At 41.1% G+C, this 24,732-nt stretch overlaps 1 protein-coding gene across 2 annotated transcripts in view; it reads right to left on the bottom strand.

Moving 5' to 3' along the window:
- The window catches only part of plxnd1 (plexin D1), a 216,134-nt gene that overhangs the window by 72,031 nt on the left and 119,371 nt on the right, over positions 1-24,732 (bottom strand). For both annotated transcript variants that reach the window (XM_028824793.2, XM_028824794.2), the window contains exons 17-18: positions 19,832-19,922; positions 11,167-11,442 (exon numbers count right to left, since the gene is read on the bottom strand). In XM_028824793.2, coding sequence (XP_028680626.2) covers positions 11,167-11,442; positions 19,832-19,922 — 367 coding nt within the window. The remainder of the gene's footprint in view (positions 1-11,166; positions 11,443-19,831; positions 19,923-24,732) is intronic.

Below are 24,732 nucleotides of genomic sequence, written 5' to 3'. Positions count from 1 at the left end.
TAATAAACTTTAAGAGACAACGTAAGCACATTTATGTTAGGTAGAATGCCCAGTGAGGACTGGGTGGTCTTTTGGCCTTGGAACGCCTGCAGATTGCGTTTTTTTTTCTCCCAGACCTCACCATCAGAATTGTCATTAGAGACTTAGAAAACAAATCTCTAAATAAGGATTCTACTTTAACTATGCCTTGTATATCTGTGTTGTGTAAGTGTATAGTGATGTTTTCTTATTTACTGTTTTTTATTGTCTTATTTAATCATTCAGGGTGGCACAGTGGTAGTGCTGCTGCATTGCAGTAAGGAGACCAGGTTTCCCGAATCCTTCCTGTGTGGAGTTTGCATGTCCTCCTTGTGTGGGTGTCCTCTGGGTGCGCTGGTTTCCTCTCACGCTACAAAGACAAGCAGGTTAGGTGGATTGATGGCAGACAGTTGGCCCTATTGTGTGCGTTTGTGTGTGTGTGTGTGTGTTTGCCCTGTGAAGGTCTGGTGCCATGTCCAGAGTTTGCTCCCGCCTGCTCCCTATGCCAGCTGGGATAGGCTCCAGCAACCCTGGTCTGGATTAAGAGGGTTAGAAAATGACATTTACTCATTCATATTCTAATCTGTGCCTAATTTATTTTCTTTTCTTGCCATGTTTTCTTTCACATCTTGTAAAGCACTCCTTCTTTGCATGAAAATGTGCTGTCGAAATAAATGTTGTTGTTGTTCAGAAAGAGTATCCCAGGATCCAAGCCACGTTAATCACTGCACCACACTGTCACCTTAGAACCAAATACATACATTTCATAAGCCTTTTGTAGACATCAGTATAACTACAGTACTTGTAACACGTGCAATTTGTAATTAATAAAAAGCAAGCAGTAATGATGTAGAGTTTGCGTCAACATTCTACCAACAACATTAAGTCTCTGCTCAGCAGTAAATGACACAATAAAAAGAACAGCTTGACGTGCCAAGTTCAAGTAAATGCCATCAAATTATCGGGCCCCATAATTTATGCTGACGGAGTAAAACAAAATTAGACTTTGAGACCTTTCACCTAACATATTCCAATGTTAATCCAAGCACACAAAGCTAATTTATGTGGAAAGTGTATTTTTATATTAGATGCCATTTGTACAATGTCACTGAGTATGATGTTATTTTTTCTTAAACTCCCCAGGACCTGTACAGAGTGACTTGTCCATTTTTCATGTTTGCTTTTCATGGTTACAGGATTATTGGGAATGTGGAGCATCAGGCGCAAGTCAGAAATTAACCATAGACACGCTAACCAGTCTCTCTTAAGGGGCCCGCTTACTGTGACAAAGTCCGTCCTGAAGAATTATATTGTCTAATCAAGTTTAATGTTCTATTTTGTCCTTGTGTATTTGCCGTACTTTATGTCTTGCCACTTTAAATAAGAGCACTTGCAGTGTTTTCACTCGTAACATTTCACATTTTGTGTATTTTAATGCTTAAACATAAGCATATGTAGTGCAGAGTTAAAAGAAACTTACAGGTCCCTCATTCAAGCAAATTCTTAGCAAACGTAGTTTATTAATCTCACTGGAGACAGAAAGTGGTGGTGTTTAAAATAAAGGAGCTGCAACAGTCAGAGGCAGAGAGGCCTGAAGTGGAGACAAAGATCCAAAATGAATCTTTTACTTTGATGTTTCGCACTGATGAGGACAGCTCTGGCCTCCCCACAAACTGCATAACACAGACAGGGTCAAAGTAGACAGTTTAGTGTTTGTTGGTTTTATTTTTGGCAGACTAAACATTTACATGTCTCCAAAAGGTAAATCTAATATATAGAAAATGATCCTTCTACATCCCTGCCAATATGTGAGATTTCAGACCAGAAAAACAGCCTGGAATGTTCACCCATAGCTCTCTTAAGATGCTAAGCAGATCCTGTGATAATAAAGGACAATAAGACAATGAAGAGTTAAATCTCCGAATGTAAATAAAATGTGTCATAGCTCGTTTTAATATGCACTAGGCAGCCACTTGCATCTGCGGTTAAACAAAAAAAAAAAACTTTGAAAAGAAATCCATTTTAGTAGTTATGATAGATTAAATCCCCCTTTAGGCAAAACCACAAATGAAATGCGATAACTGACAATTACTGATTTAAAGTGCCAGTCAGTGACTTAGCTCCGTACCTTAGAGGTTAATAAAGCCAGCTCTTTTTTGCTTACAGTGCCTTCAGAGAGCATTCAGATCCCTTCACTTTTCACACATTTTGTTATGTTGCAGCCTTGTGATAAAATCATTTAAATTCAGTTTTCCCCTCATCAAGAAACACTCAATACCATAAAGTGAAAACCTGATTTTAGAAGTTCAAACCCTTTACTCGGTACTCTGTTGATGCCCCTTTGGCAGTGATTACAACCTGGGCTCTTCTTGGGGCTGACATGTTAAGCGTTGCACCCCTGGGGTTAGGGATTTTCTGTCATTCTTTTCTGCAGATCATCTCAAACTCTGTCAGGTTGGCTGCAGCCCATTAGGTCTCTTCAGCGATGTTTATTTGGGTTCAAGTCTCAGCTCTGGCTGGGCCACTCAAGGACGTTCACACAGATGTCCCTGCGCCACTTCTGGGTTGTCTTATCTTTGTGTTTAGGGTCATCATCCTGTTGGAAGGTGAACTTCCAGCCTAGTCTGAGATCCAGAATATTTTTTAGCAGGTTTTCCTTTGGGATTAATAAAGTATCTATCTATCTATCTATCTATCTATCTATCTATCTATCTATCTATCTATCTATCTATCTATCTATCTATCTATCTATCTATCTATCTATCTATCTATCTATCTATCTATCTATCTATCTATCTATCTTTAAGGGTACCTCTGTGCTCTATTCAGCTTTCCCTTGATTACTCTCCCAGTTCCTGCTGTTAAAAAACAACAATATAGCATGATGCTGCCACCACTATGCTTCCATGTTAGAATGCTGTTACACAGGTGCCTCTTTTCCTCCAGACAGTCCCATCTTAGTTCCTTCAGACCAGACCACCTTGTTTTCGGCTATACTTCCTTAGAAGACTGCCGTCCTTCAACATCTGCAATAACATGCTGCAGATGTTCTATCAGATGGTTGTGGTGAGCGCCCTCTTCTATGCGGTGGTGTGCTGGGGAGGCAGCATTAAGAAGCAGGACGCCTCATGCCTGGACAAACTGGTGAGGAAGGCAGGCTCTATTGTAGGCATGGAGCTGGACAGTTTAACATCTGTGGTGGAGCGACGGGCACTGAGCAGACTCCTGTCAATCATGGAGAATCCACTGCATCCACTAAACAGGATCATCTCCAGACAGAGGAGTAGCTTCAGTGACAGACTGCTGTCACTGTCCTGCTCCACTGACAGACTGAGGAGATCATTCCTCCCCCAAACTATGCGACTCTTCAATTCCACCTGGGGGGGTAAACGTTAACATTATTCAAAGTTATTGTCTGTTTTTACCTACATTTTTATTACTCTTTAATTTAATATTGTTTTTTGTATCAGTATGCTGCTGCTGGAGTATGTGAATTTCCCCTTGGGATTAATAAAGTATCTATCTATCTATCTATCTATCTATCTATCTATCTATCTATCTATCTATCTATCTATCTATCTATCTATCTATCTATCTATCTATCTATCTATCTATCTATCTATCTATCTATCTATCTATCTATCTATCTATCTATCTATCTATCTTCTCTTAGCCTGAGAGTTCTTTTCATCAACTCCAATTGGGCTTTCATCTGTTCTCTGGCCAATCTGCAATTAGGTCCAGATTAGTGAAGTACTGCAATGGTGGTTGTCTTTGTGAAAGTCTCCCCCAACTCCACACAGGTTCTCTGGAAATCCACCATAGTGGTCACCTCTCTCACCAAATTGCTCTCCCAGAATTGCTCAGTTTTGAAGAATGGCCATCTCTAGGAAGATTTCTGGTTTTTACAAACTTATTCCATTTAAAAGTTTGCTCCTGGGAAACTTCAATGGTACAGAAGTGTTTGGTAGACTTTCCCGGATGTGTGAATTAACACAATTCTGTCTCTAAGCACTGCAGGCAAATCCTTCAACCTCATTGCTTGGTGTTTGCTCTGATACACATTGTCAACTGTGGGACCTTCTATAGACAGATGTGGGTCTTTCCTGAACATATTGAGTCATTTGAATTGACCACAGGTAGACTCCAAACAAAGTGGAAGCTTCTCCATGATGATCAGTGTGGTATAGTGATTAATACTTTGGACTTCAAACCCTGAGGTTGTGGGTTCAAATCCTGCTACTGTCACTGTGTAGCTGTTACCACCAATATGTAAAATTAGGCATTATGTAGAATGCCAAGGAAATCTATAGAATGCCGAAAATGGGACTTCAAAGTAGGAAACAATTAAAATTTCAAACATTTCCCTGGCATTCTACGCAAAAAGGCAAACCGATATGTGGTTCTGTATAATGCTTTGGTATTATATACAATACCTAAGGAAAGTATATAGCATGTTAAAGTAACACAGACATGTCATGCTTTGCCTAAAAACGTCACGCATTCTATAAATTTCCTAGGCATTCTATACACACAATGCCGCTAACATAGCCAAGAGCAAGTCACTTGACCTGCCTGTGCTCCAAAAAGAAATGTAACCAATTGTATCTCCATTGTTGTAAGTTGCCTTGGATAAATGTGCCAGCCTGAAAATAATAGAATGGGATGCACCTGAGCCACATTTGAAGTGTCACAGTAGAGGCGCTGTTGTTGTAATATTTCAGTATTTGGAAATATTCCCAAAATCCTGCTTTCATTTTGTCATTCTGGGGTATTGAATGTTGTTTGATGAGGGAAAGAAATAATTTAAACAACATAAAAAATGTGAAAAAGTAAAGGGGACTGAATATTTTTTGAAGGCACGGTATATACAAACAGAAAGAATAATTAATATATTTCTTGGTAAAGGGCAATCTAATAAAACCAGACTCAAACTCATTCTCTGTACATCTAATTTTTTTGAAATGTTCAATTTTAAGAATGTTTGATTTCTGAATGTCCTTTAAAGTGTACATTTTATACATTTTTTGGGTACATTCTTTAGCTTGTGCAGCACAGTTGAAATGCTTCCTCCTCATAGTCTGGATGGGTTTCTGTCAGGTGCTCCAGTTTCCTCCCATAGTCCAAAGACATGACATGCAGTTTAGGTGGATTGGTGATGGTGGTGGTAGTGGGGGGGTATTGATTGCATGCACTGTTTCCACACCCACCACGCTACCTCAGGATTCAAAATTAGGACCTGAGAGCAGCTGTACAATGAGTGACACACCGCAGCACCACACTAGTTTGAATGGAGTGGAACAGTGTGAGGTTTTGTTTTTACAGTGGCTGGTGTGCCAACCCCCAAGTTGTTCCTGCATGAAGGTTAACATCATACCCAGGATGGAGAAATTGCAGGTTAAGGCCCATGCTCAAGGGCCCAAAGGAGTAGAGTCACTTTTGGTGTTTTTGGGATTCAAACCAGCAACATTCTGATAGCTGGGGCAAATCCTTAGCCTCAGAGCCACCACTCTGTCTCCGCTAGGTGGATTGGCGATATTAAAATGGCCCTAACTTGTGAGTGGGGTGTATGTGTGTGTGTTTGTTCGGCTTGTGTGTTCACCCACTATTAGAAAATGGATGACTGACTTTTTAGCTCTTACTTTGATCTCTCTACCCAACTAGAGAATCAGTATTCACTATTTTATATTGTATTGAACAGTTTTCTTATTTAATACTACCGTATATACTCACGTATAAGTCGGGTCTTGAAACTGAAAAAATCGATCATAAAATCAGACCCCGACTTATATGCCCGTTCAAAAATGTGACACTTCATTTTTTTTTTTTTTACATCTTCTTGCCTCCTCCAATCTCGCACCAGTTTCTCAGACGCATCGAATTTTGTTGCAGTAGTGCAGTTACCAATTTCTTTCGCTACTTCAACGACGTTTAATTTAAAACGAGCTTCATATTTTCTTCTGATCGAACGCTCCATCATAGATAAGAGATGCTCTTACGATAAAGGTGTATGAGGGTGTGAGATACAAAAAACACAAATCAGTGCAGACGTTGCTTTGGGTATTACCGTGTGGTCAAGTAGGCACAACAAAGAGGGAGAGGTTTGGAGCACCCGCTAATACAGTGCATTGCCGCACCCACACAGAAAAAAAGGCAGTGTGCTCCATGGTTACTCTCTCAGGTGGGAGTTAGCATATCATAATCCCTTGTCCCAATAGCGTGAGTTTTCCGCATTCCACTTTTACAACCAACGTTATAAAATATGAGAAATTATACGATAAAATGAAGTCCCGACTTATCCGCGGGAGAACTTATCGGCGAGTATATATGGTATATTGGAATCTCGCTTGTTCTACACAGTGCTTTGTGAAGGTGTCTCCCATAAAAGCACTTGTGTGTAAACCTATTATGGTCCATCAGATCACAGATCATGTGCACTGATTCTAAAAACATCTAAAAGAGGAAAAGCTGCTTTGACAGGCAGGGCTTAAGAACATCTTAAAACAGATTAGGTTTTCAGAACATACATACATATTCTACAGAAAACACTAAAGGAGAGTGGCAGCTTTAGAATTAAAACTATGGATGCACTGCAGTGGGATGGCACCCTGCCCGGGGTTTGTTTCCTGCCTTGCACCCTGTGTTGGCTGGGATTGGCTCCAGCAGACCCCCGTGACCCTGTAGTTAGGATATAGCGGGTTGGATAATGGATGGATGGACTATGGATGCAAAACAGGTAGACCTGTGCAGGTTACAAACCGCCTCTGAGATAAAGGGAGTGCATCAGCTCATCTTCTTCATGCTTACCCATGAAAAGGAGGTACAGGTATTTATATATGCTAGTTCATAAATATTTACCCTTTCACAAAACTTCCAATTTTTTTAATGAAACTATAAGAATAACTTGATAATTATCCGCACTTTTATGATCATTTTGTTTGGGGTAGCTGTACAGCTTTCTCCATTCACCTGTGGAAACATGATGTATCTGTGGTCACAGTGGTAAAGTTTCTGCCTGGACTGGTCGGTTTCTCTTGTTCCTTCCTAGAGATAAACATGGCTTCTCCACTCTCTGCTTGCTTGCACCAAAGAAGAGCGGCAAGCAGTGATCCGCTTTTTATGGGCTGAAGGAGTACCAGGAGGCCAAAATACACAGGAGGTTTTCTGCATAATACAGAGTCAGCATTTTACAATGGTGGAGTGTTTACAAATGGATCAAGAAGTTCAAAATAGTCAGACAATTGTTAAGCACAAAGGAGACTGACGGCCTGTCATCTCCAATACCGACAACAACATTGAGCCTGACTCTGCCCTAGGTCAAGCTTATTAGTGCGCCAAGCAAATGTTCAGTAGCTAACCTGTGAGGCTGGGTTTTTCCCCCCTTTTGATCTGAGCCCTGGTCGAATGCCTAATTCACCTTAATGGTGGCACCGGTCCCATCCATACCATGATTTTGACAAAATGACAGGGAGTTTGGACCCGTACAATAATTTTATACATTTGGAGCATCAAACACATTACGTGAATTAATGCCTAACAGGACAGCCCATGGAGGAGTGCATCTTTTGCAGGTTCGTTCCACCACATGCACGCAGGATTATACAAATGGGTTAATCTGTTGGGTTAATTTAATCCTGACACTCTGTATATCCAATTCATTATAATAACTATTCATTCAAAATCTGTACTAACCCCTACTCTCTCTTCTGTTTTCTTTTCCGGTGTCCTATTGGTGGTGGCTTGTGCCACCACCATCTACCCAAAGCACCATGATGGTCCAACAATGATGGATGGATTAAAAGCCAGAAGTCTGTATAACCATCAGCATCAAGTGACTCCGTGAGAACCCTAACTACAAAGAGGACTATTTCATTTATGTTAGGTAGAATGCCCAAAGGGGACTGGGCGGTCTCGTGGCCTGGAACCCCTACAGATTTTATTTTTTTCTCCAGCCTTTTGGAGTTTTTTTTTGTTTTTTCTGTCCACCCTGGCCATCGGACCTTACTCCTTTCTATGTTAACTAATGTTGTCTTATTTTAATTTCTTATTTGTCTTTTATTCTTCTTTTCTTCATTATGTAAAGCACTTTGAGCTACTTTTTGTATGAAAATGTGCTATAGAAATAAATGTTGTTGTTGTTGTTGTTATCTGACATTTTTGTAGCGAGCAAACTGCTCTGTTCTGAAAATGCCCCACTTTTGTCCCTTTCCTGCATTACCTGTCAAAGTACTTGGGGTTTACAAGTTAATCCCTTGTCCAACTATTCCTTTTGCAATCTTTCATTCAAAATGAGTGAAGTGTGTCATGCTGAAATTTACTGTAGTGAGGGTACCAGAATGGGACAGTACAGGTGGGACTTGAAAGGTGGTGGGGATTTTTGAGGCATGAAAGAATCAAACAGGTGCTGTGAGTGCACTGCAATGGCCATTATCTAAATGTAATAAATGCTGTTCTTTGAGCATTTTATTGAGAAAAACAGCAGAGCACATCACAACTACACCTGAAAATCACAGTTAAATGTTGCTTTCTACTTAAACAGAAGGCTCGCTGTTTGAACTGCAAATTTCCATGTAATAAATATATTTGGCATTGTAACCCATATTAAAAAATTCAGTACATCCATCCATTTTCCTATTCCACTTATTTAAGGCAGGCTTGTGTGGCAGATGGATCATATCCCAGCATGCATCAGGCACAAGGCAAGAACAACCACTACACAGGGCGCCAGCCCATCACAGTATTTCAGTACAATAAAATATATTTTATAATACATACTAGAGCTTCTTGTGATCCTAGCCAATCAATATGCTCAATTCCCCATCTCCGTACAGCCTGGCTCACTGCCGCTAACACCTGCCAAGTCAGTACACAACCCCTGGGATGGTGATTGATGAGCAACTATCTTTTTCTGACCACATGTCTACTGTTTCTCATTCACGCAGGCTCACGATGTACAACAGACCTTATCTGATGGAATACACAGAACAAAATTCTGATCCAGGCTTTGGTCTTGTCACGTCTGGACTACAACAACTTGCTTCTGGCAGGAGTAGCCGTATGTGCTATCAGGCCACTGCAGATGGTCCCGAATGCAGCAGCCCATCTTGTATTTAACCAGTTGAGATGGGCACATGTCATTCCTCTCTTCAGGTCGCTGTAGCAGCATACATTAAGATCAAATCCCTGATGATTGCCTACAAACTAGTCAATGGGTAAGCACCTGAGTATATTGAGATGCTGGTGAAGTCCTATACTCCTTCTCACCCACTTACGTCTGCCAGGGAACAGCGTCTGGTGATGCCACCTCTGCGTGCTATCAAGTCTCAGTCCAGACTCTTTTCCTGTGTAGTTCCCAGTTGGTGATATGAGCTGCCCACCTCCATCCAAACTACTGACTCCCTCAATGTATTTAAGAAGCAACTGAAGACCCATCTGTTCTGTGAATATCTGTTTAATTGATTGAAAAATAAACTTTACTCTGTGATATTTTATATTATTGGTTGATTTGTTACTATATTAAATTTAATTGCTTTAACGATTGTAATCTATGATTGTTAATTATTAGTTATTACAACTTTTGTTACCTGTCCTACTACACATGTTGAAAAAACAGGCCCCAGCCTAATGTTACTCGATTTTGTTTACCTCTTTTGTAAGTCACTTTGGATAAAAGCGTCTGCCAAGCAAATAAATGTGAATGTAAAAAATATTTTTCCAGTAATACATCTTAATTTTTCCCAAATATAGAGTTTCCAGTGAAAGCTAAGCCCTCATTGCAGTGTCAGGTATTTTACAGTGTCTCCTGATTCGAGCCACATGGCACCTACTGTATATGACAAAATATGCCAACATCCCAAATCATGTGAAAAATCATGCTGACAAAAATGTCGACATGCCAGTGAGTGGTCGTCTGCCAGGTGAGGGGAAAAATAAATGCAATCTGTTGTGGATGGGTGAGCCCTCCATTAAACTTGACAGAAAGAGCAAAATATTGTTTGCTTATGTCCAAAGTATTTCCCATAGTTTCCTTTTGTTACAAGTGTTCATCTTTAACTTCTTGTGTGTATCCTAATGGCTACTGACCTTGAAAATTGAAGCACTTTGGATTTTCAACAGATGGTTGACTGGTAATTTACTTTTTTTCATGGCTGCCAAGTAGCTAGCTGATAGCAGGATTTCTGTCAGAACTTAGAGTCTGAAGTTTTTAGATATGAGGACTTGGCGTGATCTACAAGGCTGATGATTCCCTAGATCTAATACTAAATCACAAAACAAAACTTGTTTTTAATCTTTCACCACTGACCTATAAATTTGTGAATAGCCTTGCAGCAAGATAGCTGTCTAATCTGTTGAAGGTTGGCCTTTTTGCCTGACCTTCATATATTTTAGGATTCCTGGCTTTCAAATTCCAGAAAGGAAATCAGACTCCAAGGTTAATAAGACAGTGTTGTCCTTGGTTGGGGCATCTGTGGAACAAAATCCTCCGTACTGGGCTGCTCAGAGTTGTAGGATATGGAGGTGAAACACAATCATACCAATAAGCAAAGGCTAACATGTTGCAAATAATTGGCCGTTATAACTTGATACGGATTATGTTTCTAAAAAACAATAGGGAGAAGTAAGAGTGTAGTTAGGACTATTTAAATCACGCCTTGCTGTTATTAGGCAGAATATATAAATCTAAGCTATTGCTATTCCTTGAACCCTATTAATAGGGTTATAATAATAATAATATATAGTAATAATATAATAGTAGTATAGTAATAATATAATAATATAATAGTATAGTAATAATATAATAGTGTATAGTAATAATAATAATAATAGTAATAATAGTCAGATGTGCTAGTGAGCCTGCGCTGGTCTGCAGGCCACAATTTAGACATCCCTGTCCTAGGACCATCAAAGACGCAGTTTGCACATCGTATTGCTTTCCTTCTTTACAAATCTCTGCACAATAGTTAATGTTTAATTGAAATACTATTTACTGTTTAGCAGTATGTAACCTTTCACAAAAATAATCAACTTTGATATACGGTTTGAAGGAGAACCATTTCTCACAGAATTGGATGGGATATTCTATATCAGCTCACCCAGACCCTTAAGCTTCCTTCCCCTCCGTTGAGCAACCAAATGTACTTGACATACCATGATAACCAAGGTCAGGGGTTCTCCCTCATGATGCTTGATCCACTTTTCCTTGTTAGCTGTGTAAAACTGAGGGTCTTCGAAATACTCCAGGTTGAATTTGCCTGACTGAGCAATGTCTTCATCATCCAGGAAACTGTGCGAGGTGCTGCCATCCCCAGTGTAGAGCTTGCTATTGATGTAAAATTCCACCACGGCAGGGTTGTGTTCTTCTGATGCCTGGGTAACCGCTGGGGATGGGCACAGGGCAATTGTGTTGCTCTGGATGGCGCAAGTCTGAAAGTCATAGGGAAAAGTCGAATTATTTGTTTTTATAATTAATGACTGGGTAGTCAATACATTTCTAAGGCCACTTTTCAAATATTTAGATAAAGCTGATTAAGGAGAGTGGCAGATGCCTGTTATAATTAAGTGTAAAATATATAAAATATTACATTGATATTGTTAAACTTAAAAAAATACAAAAATGTATAATTAACATAACAAAGTAACCAAAATGCTTGCATACGCTGTCACAAAGATGGCTGGATCATTGCAGACAGTTTCAAGCTCAACCATTGCATATTTCTATTATTATTTCAAAACACTTTTCACTTAATATACAGTACATTGCTATATCAATAGATATGTATCTAGTCATGGAACAAAATAAAGAACACCCTGTGATTTTACCAGTCAGGATCTAAATCAAGACTGTGTTGTCATTACTAACTTCTATAAACAGAGAAATGCAACCTCTGGTGACAAATAAAAATGAACAAATTTCAATATGTTTTTTGTTTTTTTTTTATCAAAAAGTAAGCAAACGTTTAGAAACCATGGGGAAAGAATAAGTTCGCCCTATAATTCAGCAACACGTTGAACCACCTCAAGCAGCAATAACTTGAAGGAAACGTTTTATCAGTCTCTCAAATTGTTTTGGAGAAATGACAACATTGCTTCATTTTATTGATGTTTATGGACATCCATTTGTGCACAGCTCTCTTAAGATCTTGCTACAGCATCTCGATGGAATTGAGGTCTGGAAATTGACTTGGTCATTCCAACACCTTGACTTTTTTCTTTTTTAGTCATTGAGATGTGGAGTGGCGGCTCTGAGGCTAGGGATCTGCGCCATCAATCAGAAAGATTGCTGCTTTGAATCCCATAAATGCCAGACGTGATTCTACTCTGTTGGGCCCTGCAAGGCCCTTAGCATGCAATTGCTTCGTCCTGGGTATAACGTTAATCAGCATCCAAGCAGGTCCTCAAATTTACAGGGAAAACTTGGGGGTTGGTGGCAGGATTGGCACTCCAGACACCTTAAAAAGCCACACACTGTTCCAGTGTGGTGCTGAGGTGTCGCCCGCTGTACTTGGGTCCAATCCAGGTGGTTCGTCGTGTGGTGGGTGCAGCAATGTGCTATCAGCGCATGCTCCTGACTTCTCTTAGTTTTTGATTTGCTGGTGTGCTTGGGATCATTGTCTTGTTGCCTGATTCAATTTTATCCCATAGATGCCATCACGTTCCTCTCAAGAATATTTTGGTTTAAAGTGGAGATCATGATCGTCTCAATGACAGCTAGTCTCCGGAGAGGTCCTGTGGTTGCAAAACAAGCCTCAATCGTTACACATTCCACCACCACACTTGACAGTTGGTATGAGGTGCTTATGGTGATATGCTGTGTCACAGTGCATGATGACCCAAATCTCTCCACCTTGGTCTCATCAGTCTAAAGGATATTGTTCCACAATGTCTGTGGTTTGTTTAGATGAAATTTGGTGCAATGTAACCCAAAAAGAAGGGCCTTTTGCCTTTCCACCCTTTCAGGAAAGCCATATTTGTCAGGTCTTTTTGTAATTGTACTGTCATGAATGTGAATGTGAACATTGTCACAGGAGGCTGGGGGCCAGACTCAGCCGGGATGCCTTGAAGGATGGGGAGGCAGTCAGTACATCCCCCCGGGCTGCAAGGGGGCAACCGCCCTAGATAAGGAAGGGACCACGGGAATGGAGCAAGGAGGCACAAACGCCCAGAGTGCTTCCGGGTACAAGGGCAGCGCTTCCACCACACCTGGAAGTGCTGCTGGAAAAGCATCATCAGGCACCTGGAGCACATCTGGGTAAACATAAAAGGGACCACCTTCCTACAGTCTGGGAGCTAGAGTCGGGAGTGGGAGCAGGACGAAGATCCCGTGAGGAGAGGAAAGGCAGCCCATGGACAGTGGAAAGCCCAAGTAAGGGTGTTTGGTACGTGAAGCACTGTGAGTGTGCAGGATTTGGACTTGTGGGACCGATTCTGAATAAAAGCGTGTGTTTTTATGAACAGTTGGTGTCCGTTTGGTTGTGTCCGGGCTGAACCTCTCACATGTAACATGCTCACCACAGTCAGTATGTCATGTGATAAAGTTCTTGGGTTTTTCTTGATTTCTCTGTGCATTACAAGGCCTGGCCTTGAGCTGAATGTCCATTCTAGGGATGCACCGATACCGAAACGGGTATCTGGTATCGGCCTCGATACCACATTTTCTAAAGTACTCGTACTCGTTAAAAGTCCCCCGATACCGGGGACCGATACCACGGTCTGAGAAATGTCTATGTTTGAGCGGCGTGTAAGGGGTTAATGACAGGCACCGAGTGCCCGCCCCCAGGCCCCAGCTGCAGCTCAGAGCGGGGAGAAGGCGAGGCGAGACATGTCAGCCGTGTGGAACTACAGTATTTCAAAGTGAATGAAGACGACAAAACAAAGGCGGACTGCAAATTGTGCTCAGCGAAATTGTCCAGAGGAGGCTCAAAAGGTAGCGCATTCAACACAAGTAATTTAATCAAGCACCTAAAATCCCAACACAACAACGAGTACAAAGAGTTTACCCACGCTTCTAAACCAACACAACCCACGCTGCAGCAAACTCTTGCAAGACGAGAGAAAATGTCCAGAGACAATCCACGTGCTGTGAAAATAACACAGGCAATTATCGAGTACATTGCATTGAGTGACCAGCCACTCTCTGAGGTAGAAAATGTGGGATTCCTGCGTCTCCTCCATGTTCTGGAGCCCAGATATGATGTCCCAAGCCACCGCTACATGACTGACACGGAGCTGCCTAAACTACACGACTCCGTGAAAAAACATATCCACAGCCTACTGCAAGCCTCCTCTGCGTTTAGTTTCACCACGGATATTTGGACAAGCAGTGTTAGCCCCGTGTCGCTAATTAGCCTAACCTCCCAGTGGATAGACGAGAGTTTCTTGTTTTTTTTGTTAAATTATATGACTAAAGCTGTTACCTGTAAATTTAAATCATGTTTTTATTAAGTACTTGGTATCGGCAAGTACTCAGTATCGGCGAGTACTGAAATGCAAGTACTCGTACTCGTACTCGTACTCGTTTTACAAAAAAGTGGTATCGGTGCATCCCTAATCCATTCTGTGAAGATTGGTAACTGACTTAAAAGTTCTCCATATAGAAACTATCCAAATCACTGTAGAATGGCGAATTTCAAATTATAACCCTTCCCAAACTGATGAGCAGAAACAATTGCTTATCTGAGGTCATGGCTGATGTCCTTTCTTCTTGACATGATGTGAACACAACCTTGAGTGCTCCAGAACACCAAATAACTAAATGCTTTCCTTTTATAGACTTTGTCACATGTCCCAGTGATTAGCTAATCTTGTGCATGCGATTAGTAACACCTCACTGTTAAATGCGTCGTTAATTATTGTGGAAGTTGGAAGGGTGGATTTGTTTTTTTCCCACATGGTTTCTGAATGTTTGCTTCCTGAAATCTGTTATGTTTAACTTGTCATCTGAGGTTGCATTTCTCTTGTTATGGAAGTTAGTGATGACAACACAATTGTGATTTAAACCCTGATTAATGATATCATAAAACTGAAGGAGAGTTTACGTTGTTTTCCCCATGACTATAGATATAGATATACAATAGCTATGGAACATGTTAGATTATCTCCATTCATCAAAGGGGAAGGGACAGTTTTTCTTGGTATTTTTCAGTCTGAATAGTCCAAATACAAAGGCTTCACAACTCTTTAAGCAGGTTGAAAATTAAACAAGACATGAAACATCAAAATTTCTTGTGAACAATAAGAATTTAATACAAAGAGGAGTGATGCACCCACAGACAGCTGATTCACAACAACACTAGTACAAGATAAGGAGGCCATAGGACAAGAAGGGAATTGTATGTGGAAGTACTTGGATGCTGTCCTAAAAAGTGGCACCCATAAGTTTGTAATCCACCTGTTCAGATGTGCTACTGTGTACTCTTAGCTTTTGTGCACAGTTGCAAAAGAACAAATGTTACCATCTGTGCAACAGAATGTCTTTATAATCAGTGTAAAACTGTGACAATATATTTTATTTGCTGTGAAACAAATTGCCTAAAAAGTGTCTGCTGTCTACTTGATGATACGATTCACAGATCAGTAATGAGTCAGCACATCACAACATTTATCTATTAGCCATGTGCATATAACTAGGCCTGCAGCCAATTCGACACTTGAGATGACCAATGATATACAGTAAGTGTGTCTGTGTGGAACCCCCCACTGGGGTGGTCTGGTCAGTACGGAAAGGCAAGTTGCCATTCAGATTATGAAGAATAGACATTTTATCATTATGTATTAACATTGCATTGCTACATAAATAATGTGAAATTTTTGAGGCCCCCGACAACCCCCCCCAACCGCACTGTGTGCTGAAACAGGCAGGAATTAGTTGTGCACTGCCGGTTCAGTGACAAGTTCACAGGCTCACCATGTGACGAGTCTGTCGCCAGTTGGTTGATACGGGGAACATTTCAAACCGGCCGCTGACCTGGCCGTGTGCTCACTTTCTGTCTCCTCTCTTGTACAGGAAGGCTATTTGTTCTTTTGATCTGAGAAGGGAGCGAATGCAGGACGACACCATTGACACTGTTTGCATGCTGCGTGTGTTTAAGTGACAGCTCCTGTTGGAGAATATTACTGTCTCTACAACAATAAAGCTGATTTGTTTCAGAAACCCGGACCCAAGCCTGTGACCCACACATTATCATATATTCATATCCACCTAAATAAAAGGACAAGTGTCTGTGAATGTGTGGGTAAGTATGTGTCTGTAAGTATGTGTCTATCTGCTAGGTTTAGGAAGAAAAATTTAAAAACAGGCAAACCATGTAGAAGAAGAGTCAAAAAAATCAAAAATGATAAATAAGGGTATAAAAATAAGAAAATCAGTCTCAGCCTATTCTGCTGTCTGACGTTATATGCCAGCAACAGCAGCGTGGTAGCAACTTTTTTGCATCCTCTCAGGCCACGTGAATGAGATTTATGTGTGTAATACTAATGACTGATAGTTTTGCATGGTGAGCAATGGATGAGTGAAAATAACCATAAGTTGACGTTCACGTCAAACAATCAAAGCCCTGACACAGAGTAACAAAACCAGGCCTATCCAGTAGTAACCACTGCCAGATTTTCCTGGCAAAACTCTTGGACTATAAAGGGTCAGTTCAATGAGCGACACCAAGAAAAAGCAGCAAAAATGGGTGTCTCTATGCAAAGAAAAAAGCGGCTGCCTTGAAGGGAAGGGATTGGGTGCGTACTATTATACCAGACCAAATGGAAATGTTAAATTCATATATTTTTAATTGCTGTTGTTACAGACAGCCGGGGTCCTTGCCTGTGTCAGGTTGGGTGGTTGGCATGCCCCCTAGCGGTTTTGTCACACTGTATATGCGCTTCTTGCAGAATTTGATTTTACCTTTGAATGATCTAATAATAATAAATCACAAGTATAATAGCACTTTTTTCGCTACTCAAATCTCTTTTCATAGACAGGTGGCAACCACTTCAACCTCCACTAATGTGTAGCACCCACTTGGATGATATGACGGAAGCCATGTTTGTGCCAGTATTCTCACCACACAGCTTTGAGGTGGAGAAGGGATGAGAGAGATAGTTAGCCAATTAGAGAGAGGTGATGATTAGGGGTCCGAAATAGATGAGTGCGTCATGGACAATTTAGCCCAGACATTGGGATACACCCTACTCTTTATGAAGGATGCCCAGGGTTCCATTATGACCACAGCGAGTCACGTCTCATCTGATATTTACATCACAGTGTCCCCGTCACTGCACTGGGGCAATGGGATCCACACACAGACCACATGGTAAGCACCCCCCTGCTGGCTGCACCAACACCTCTTCCAGCAGCGACCCAAGCTTTTCCTGGGTGGTCTCCCATCTAAGTACTGGCTAGGCCCAAACTTGCTTAGCTTCAGGTGGATGACCTGTCCTGAAGTGCATGCGGTATGGCTACTAGGAAGATATTAAAAAAAATCAAACTGAAAAAAAGAAAATGAGGCGAAACAAAATATAATGCAAGAAGAAAAACTATAGACAAATATTTATATGTAATTAAGGCAATGTTTACTGTTTGTTTTTCCTTTGCGTGCCCCCATGGAGAGAGACTTTTTAAATCTCCAATTAAATTAAGTAAAATGCAAACAAACCTTATGAAGATGACACTCATCCGCACTCATTCTCCCACTTGTGTTCCCCACCTTCTCCTTTTATCCTTATCAATGAGTGTTTATAACAACAAGATAGCAGATTGTGTGACAGATCTGAGCTCAGCATGCTCACTGCTGCTAATCAATGGCGTCTCTAACTGCGTTATGCTTTCCAGTGTGTTTGTGAGTGCGCTCTCTTACTCATTTCCATTCTTTCTGAGGTTGTGTCCTGAAGGTTTCTTATTATATATCTCATATTTCATGAGACCACCCATTTCTGGTAACTAAATCAATAACTGATTGAAAGTTCCTGCACTGAACAAGACCACAAAGACAGCATGTTAAGTTTTTATGTTAGCGTCAGTTGTACCCCCCCCCCCTTACTCTCATATTCATTCAGATGCAGCATGAGGCTCTATTTTATATGAATATTTTCACTACCCATTCTACTTTCATACTGAACCTGCCTTTCAAATACATGAGCACTGAAAACGAATGTCTAAATGCTGGACTCGGGTTACGTTGAGTCTGTCAATATCCACATAAAAAATGGAGTGTGGGTGTGATTTACCATAATAGCGCATGTACTATAATCTTCCCATTACTCTTTTTCCATACTCCAAAACATTAATTTTACACATATATTTTCACAGAGGTGGTGCAGTGGTAGCTTCCTCACAGTTAGGAGACCCGGGTTCGCTTCCCGGGTCCTCCCTGCGTGGAGTTTGCATGTTCTCCCCGTGTCTGCGTGGGTTTCCTCCCACAGTCCAAAGACATGCTGGTTAGGTGGATTGGCGATTCTAAATTGGCCCTAGTGTGTGCTTGGTGTGTGGGTGTGTTTGTGTGTGTGTCCTGCGGTGGGTTGGCACCCTGCCTGGGATTGGTTCCTGCCTTGTGCCCTGTGTTGGCTGGGATTGGCTCCAGCAGACCCCCGTGACCCTGTGTTCGGATTCAGCGGGTTGGATGGATGGATGGAAGTTTTCACATTTTATTGTTAAACATCATTGAATCACAGTAGATTAAATTTGGCTTTTTAGACACTGATCAGCAGAGCAAACAACTCTCTTTAATGTCAAAATGAAAGGTGTTCTCTGCAGAATGACCTAATTTTATTACAAATATAACATAATAAATTGCTTGTGGATAATGGTTACTATATCCCTCACTCTCAATAATCTATCTATTTTCCAACCCGCTGAATCCGAACACAGGGTCATGGGGGTCTGCTGGAGCCAATCCCAGCCAACACAGGGCAGGAACCAATCCCAGGCAGGGTGCCAACCCACCGCAGGACACACACACACACACACCAAGCACACACTAGGGCCAATTTAGAATCTCCAATCCACCTAACCTGCATGTCTTTGGACTGTGGGAGGAAACTGGAGCGCCCGGAGGAAACCCACGCAGACACGGGGAGAACATGCAAACTCCACGCAGGGATGCAAACCCAGGTCCCCCGGTCTCCCAACTGCAAGGCAGCAGCGCTACCCACTGCGCCACCGTGCCGCCCCCTCTCAATAATCTATTTTGAAAAATAGATGACTAAATATTAAATCTTTTTAAACAGCATGAGGTGTAAGCATGTAGATTAGTATAAAAATATGTCTTTGGCTTCTGAGTTGACGACCACAAAGAGAAGTGGTAAGTAATGATTGTAGCTTAAGGGGTCCTGGTTCGGTTCACAATCTGGTCACTATCTCTTCTTATCGTGTGTGTGTGTGTTTTTCTCCTGAGTTTTCTGGTTTCTTTTCACATGCCAAAGACATGCATGTTGTGTTGACTCAGTCTGAGTGTGTGTGTGGGTGTCTGAGTAATCACACCCCACTATGTACTGTACTGGCGTTCCGTCCACAGTTGATTCCTATCTTACTATGTACTCGATACTGCGATGATTAGTACCTGCTCCTTGTAATCATGTGCTAGAAAAAGTGAGTTTAAAAAATGAACCAAAGAGCAGAGGTGTTTAAAAAGCATTCACTGAACCTGCAGAAGTACATGGAGTTGGAAAATGTAAGTGCATTAGTATAACGGGGATGGGTGGAGGTGCAATAAATGAAGCACACAATGTGGAATCAGATTTTAAAGAAACACTGCTTAGCATAATTAAAGTTACCATGTGGAGCGTACTGTGAAAGTGAGTCTCATTCACAAGCTCAGTCATTACTCACCACTTGTTCTTGGCCAGAGCTGGCCACCTTCATAGACAGGTCCTGTATCAGGAGCAAATCCTGGCCATGCACGGTGATGGTCCTTCCACCACTAAAACAAAACACAAAAGGTAATCTGTACAAAAATTTTGCAAAACCTGGCAGGATCTAATCAATAACATTTTAGAATAAGCATTTAAATTGAGGAAGCAGGTTATCTCCCCTGTTTTACTCCATTTATCTTTATTCATTTATTAATTTATCTATTCACTTATTTTTACTAGCATAAAGTTTTACAGCTCTCTTTCTCAGGGTGGGGTTGATTTGTTTCAAATCTTTTTTTTTATTATTATTTTAATTTTTTTGTAAAACTTAAGTTATTTGTATGGAATGTTATTTGATTTTAATAAAATCAATACAATTATAAAAATAAAAAAAAAAAGGTTAATGACACTCATCTGTCCTTCAGTGTTGCTTTTCAGGTTTGAAATCATATTTAGGACACGATATATGTAATATGAGGAACATTCAAAAAGTTTCCATACTTTTTCTTAACTCTATTTGTTAAGAATTTCACAAACTAATTACATTACTTTTCTACATAGTCACCTTTCTTTGCGATGCAATTTTCCAAGTGTCATACCAACTTTTTAATGCCATCAACAAGAAATGTTTTTGGTTGAGCGTGTAGCCACTGATGCACTGTTACTTTCATTCCTCGTAGTCGTGGCTGTAGTTGGACGTCCGGAGTGCTCCGCATCCATCACACTAGTACGGCCATTTTCGAAACATTTCAATCCACTCATAGATGACTCTACGAGTGAGAACGTTATCCCCATACTGAGCACACATGCAGAGATGAATTTGTGCTCCTGGCACACCTTCTACCCACAAAAAGCGTATGACAGAACGCTGTTCCTCTTTGGTGCAATTTATAAGTTTCGCAGCCATCTTCACCACAGGGTGATAACTCTAATATTAAACTGTAAGGGCAGCCGGCTTGCCAGACAGAACTAGTCACATGACCCTCTCACACACGACCAATGACTACTCCTCCCGCTTTCACTGTTTCCAATGAAAACATAAAAGTGCGGAAACTTTTTGAACATCCCTCGTAGAATACATGAGGTATGATGAGTTTGATAGTTTGTTCTGTTCTGTTCAAAACCTTTTCTGGAAACGCAATTAGAAAGGTGCATTCTACTGGAGAAGGATGATAAAATAGAAATTTGATTTCAACGTTTTGGTTGTGGAGATAGACAGATATGCTTGTGCTGTGTTTGGAAAAATAACCCTATAAAAACAATAGCTGCATATACAGTGAATTCACTTTTTACTCACTTTACTGTGTCGTAGATTTAAATTTAAATAGATATATTTGCCATTTTTGCCCATCAATCTACACTCATTAGCTCATTATGATAAAACGAAAACATGTTTTCAGAAAGGTTTGCAAATTTATTAAAAATAAAAAGCAAATCTTTCATGTATGTAAGTATTTAGATCCTTTGCTGTGCCACCCCAAACTGTGGTCAGGTGCACCCTGTTTACTTTAATACTACTTGAGAGGTATCTAAAACATGGTTGGAGCCCACCTGTGGCAAACTGAATTGATTGGACATTCTTTAGAAGGGACACACTCCTGTGTATAATATTCCACAATTCATACTGCATGTACCGTCAGGGCAAAAACCAAGCCATGAAGTCCAAGGAACTCTCTGTAGACCTCCACAATCAAACTGTAGTGAGTCAAATATCAGGGCGATCGAATGAAACCCTTTCTAAAGCTTTGAGTGTTCCAAGAAACACAGTAGCCTCAGTAATTGTGCAGTGCAAGAAGTTCTGAATCACCAGGAATCTTTCAAGAGTTGGCTGTCTGGCCAAACTGAGTAACCGGGCAAGAAGTAACTTGATCAGGGAGGTGAACAAGAACACGATGGTCAGTCTAAGAGAGCTTTAGAAATCCTGGGAGAACCTGTTGGAAGGACAACCATCTCAACAGCACTCCGTCAATCAGGTGTACAATGACTAACTCTTGTTTGGAGCTTGCTATATAGCAATTAAAAGGACTCTGAGAGCATTAAAAAATCTCTGGTCTGGTGAGGTAAAAACTGAAATCTTTGGCCAGAATTCCAAACACTAGGTCTGGTAAAGACCAGGCACTGCTCATTGCCTACCTAATACCATCCCTACAGTGAAGCGTGGCGGTGGCCGCATCATGCTATGGGGGTTCTTCTCAGTGGCAGGGACAGGTGGACTGAGGAAAGGATAAATGCAACCATATAAAGAGAAGTCATTGTCAACAACCTGCTCCAGAGTGCACACCACTTCAGACAGGGGCAAAGGGTCACCTTCCAGCAGAGCAATTATAACGGTGGAGTGGCTTTGGGACAACTCTCTGACTGTCTGTGAATGGTCCAGCCAAAGTCCAGACTTAAACATCACAGAACATGTGTGTGTGTGTTCGTGTGTTCAGCCTCATCCTTTAATGGAAGGGTTGGGGCCGGTCACCATGCCTCATGGCTTTCTGTCACTCGGACGACTTCTTTGATTCCGATGCCAGTCCAGTCTGAAATACCCTCGATCCATCTTCTCCTCTGTTGCCCAATGTTGCGCTTGTCTTCTGTGCATCCCTGAATGATGTCTGATCATTTTTCTTACATCTATCTTTTCTTGTAATGTGCCCAAAGCAGCCAAGTTTAAACTTTCTTACTTAATGCAGTAGTTCATTGGCATCATTTAGCTGCTCGAGAACCCATCTGTTAGTACGGTGTTCTTTCCATGACACTTGTATCATCCATCTGTAGCATCACATTTCAGAAGTTTCTATATTCTTTCTGTCTGCTTACTTAAAGTTCATCCTTCGCATCCATATGTTGCAATTGGCCTGATAAAGGTTTTACCCAGCCTGTCTTTTGAACTGTTAGATACATGTCTACTTCTCCAGATTGTATTCCTCGATGTCATCACTGCCTTTTTATTTCCTGACAACATCCTTCATCTTCACAGAAAATTGGTCCCAGATAAACAAAGCTTGCAACCCATTTCACTGTTTGCACATCAATCTTGATTTCAACCTTTTCTTGCTTCTTTGCACACACCATTGTATTAGTCTTTTTGACTGTCACACACGTGTGCTTAGGGGGCAGCCAAAGAGCCCAAATGAGCATGAAAGAACAAAAGGTAGAGGATTGGAACAGAGTACTAATGCCTTTAATGCCCAAACCATACCTCAAATCCACACACTTCCGAATCTTTCTGATGACTCCACTTCCAGGTCCTCTGCTGATGACGTCACTTCCGGTCCCAGTTTGACGACATCACTTCCAGTCACATATCGATGACTTCAGTTCTGGTTCTCCCTCATGACCTCAATACCGTCCCTCAATATCAACGTCAATTCCTCCCAACTCATTTTTGTTTCCTGTCTATCATTTCCTGCCATCTATACTAATAAAAGGCAAAGCCCTCACTAACTCACTGACTCACTCATCACTAATTCTCCAACTTCCCGTGTAGGTAGAAGGCTGAAATTTGGCAGGCTCATTCCTTACAGCTTACTTACAAAAGTTAAGCAGGTTTCATTTCGAAATTCTACGCGTAACGGTCATAACAGTCGACAACGTCCGCCATGTTAAACTTTATTATTTATGGCCCCATCTTCACGAAATTTGGTAGGCGGCTTCCCTGCGCTAACCGAAACTGATGTATGTACTTATTTCGGTGTTATGACCCCACTGTCGTCCGCCATATTGAACTTTCCAACGGTCTTTGTTATTTATGGGCCCATCTTCAAGAAACTTGGTACGCGGGTTCCCAATGCTAACTGAATTCTATTTACGTACATATATACATCCATAGCCTCCAGCTCGGTCACCGTGTGAGGCAGCGTTGGGTCCCCCATCCCCACGCCTCCCACGTAGTTGGTTGCCTGCCTATATAAGGCCGTCCGTCGCTCTGGTCTCTTCATTCCCTTCCTTGCTTCGCCACGGTATTCACGTCTCCCTGCTGAAAACTGCAGCCTTTTTACTTAATCCAAGGCTTCTCTGCTGTTTTATTGTTCATTTATTACGATTATAATTATTGTGTAGGTATTTTAGACTTAGTTTACATTGTTCAGATACCCATTTCCTTTATCGGTCCAACCGTACCCCCATTAACATGTCTATCGAGGTGATCACCATCGATCAAAGAACTGTCACTTACCGAGTGGTTTCCATGCCCGGAAATGGCGACTGCCTTTTCCATTCTCTGTGTTACATATTGCACGGCCATATCAGGCTCACTCTTGATATCCGGAGGAACATTGTGTCTTATGTATTGAATGATCAAAGAGATCCTTAACAAATTATTATTGGTATATTTTCCCTCAATTTAAAAAGGTTTACTTTTCTTCTTAATAAAAATTTTAAACCAGTACTTCGCCGCTGCGAAGCGCGGGTATTTTGCTAGTCTATACATAAAAGAGCCATGAAACATGTTCTCTTTGTCAAATGTCTGTTTGTGCAAATTTTGACCAGAGTATCAGTCTTTTACAATTACTCAGACCAGGGAGATTACACGGGGAATTCCCCCAACAGTCGATCTTTTGTGTTCTTGTGTTTATTTCGTTACATGACATTAGTTTTTTTTTGCTGGCCTCATTAACACTATTAACCAAATCTTGTAGAACTTCTTTTGTTGCTGCAAATAAAAATTACTTCATCTGCAAACTGCGTAAATTGTTTATTACTCCTTTGAAGGAGAGAACATGTGTGGAGAGACCCAAAGATTTTAGATTACAGATGCTTGATATCCAATCTAAAGGAATTTATGAGGATCTGCCAAGAAGAATGGGATAAACTGCACTAATCCAGGAGTACAAAGCTTGAAGGGACTTCCCAAAGAAGACTTGAAGCAGTAACTGCTGCCAAAGAGGCTTC

This window comes from Erpetoichthys calabaricus, chromosome 18 (assembly GCF_900747795.2).
Source record: "Erpetoichthys calabaricus chromosome 18, fErpCal1.3, whole genome shotgun sequence".
NCBI classification, from domain to species: Eukaryota; Metazoa; Chordata; class Cladistia; order Polypteriformes; family Polypteridae; genus Erpetoichthys; species Erpetoichthys calabaricus.
Note: the sequence above shows the minus strand (reverse complement) of the source record. Positions and strands in the feature narration are given on the sequence as shown.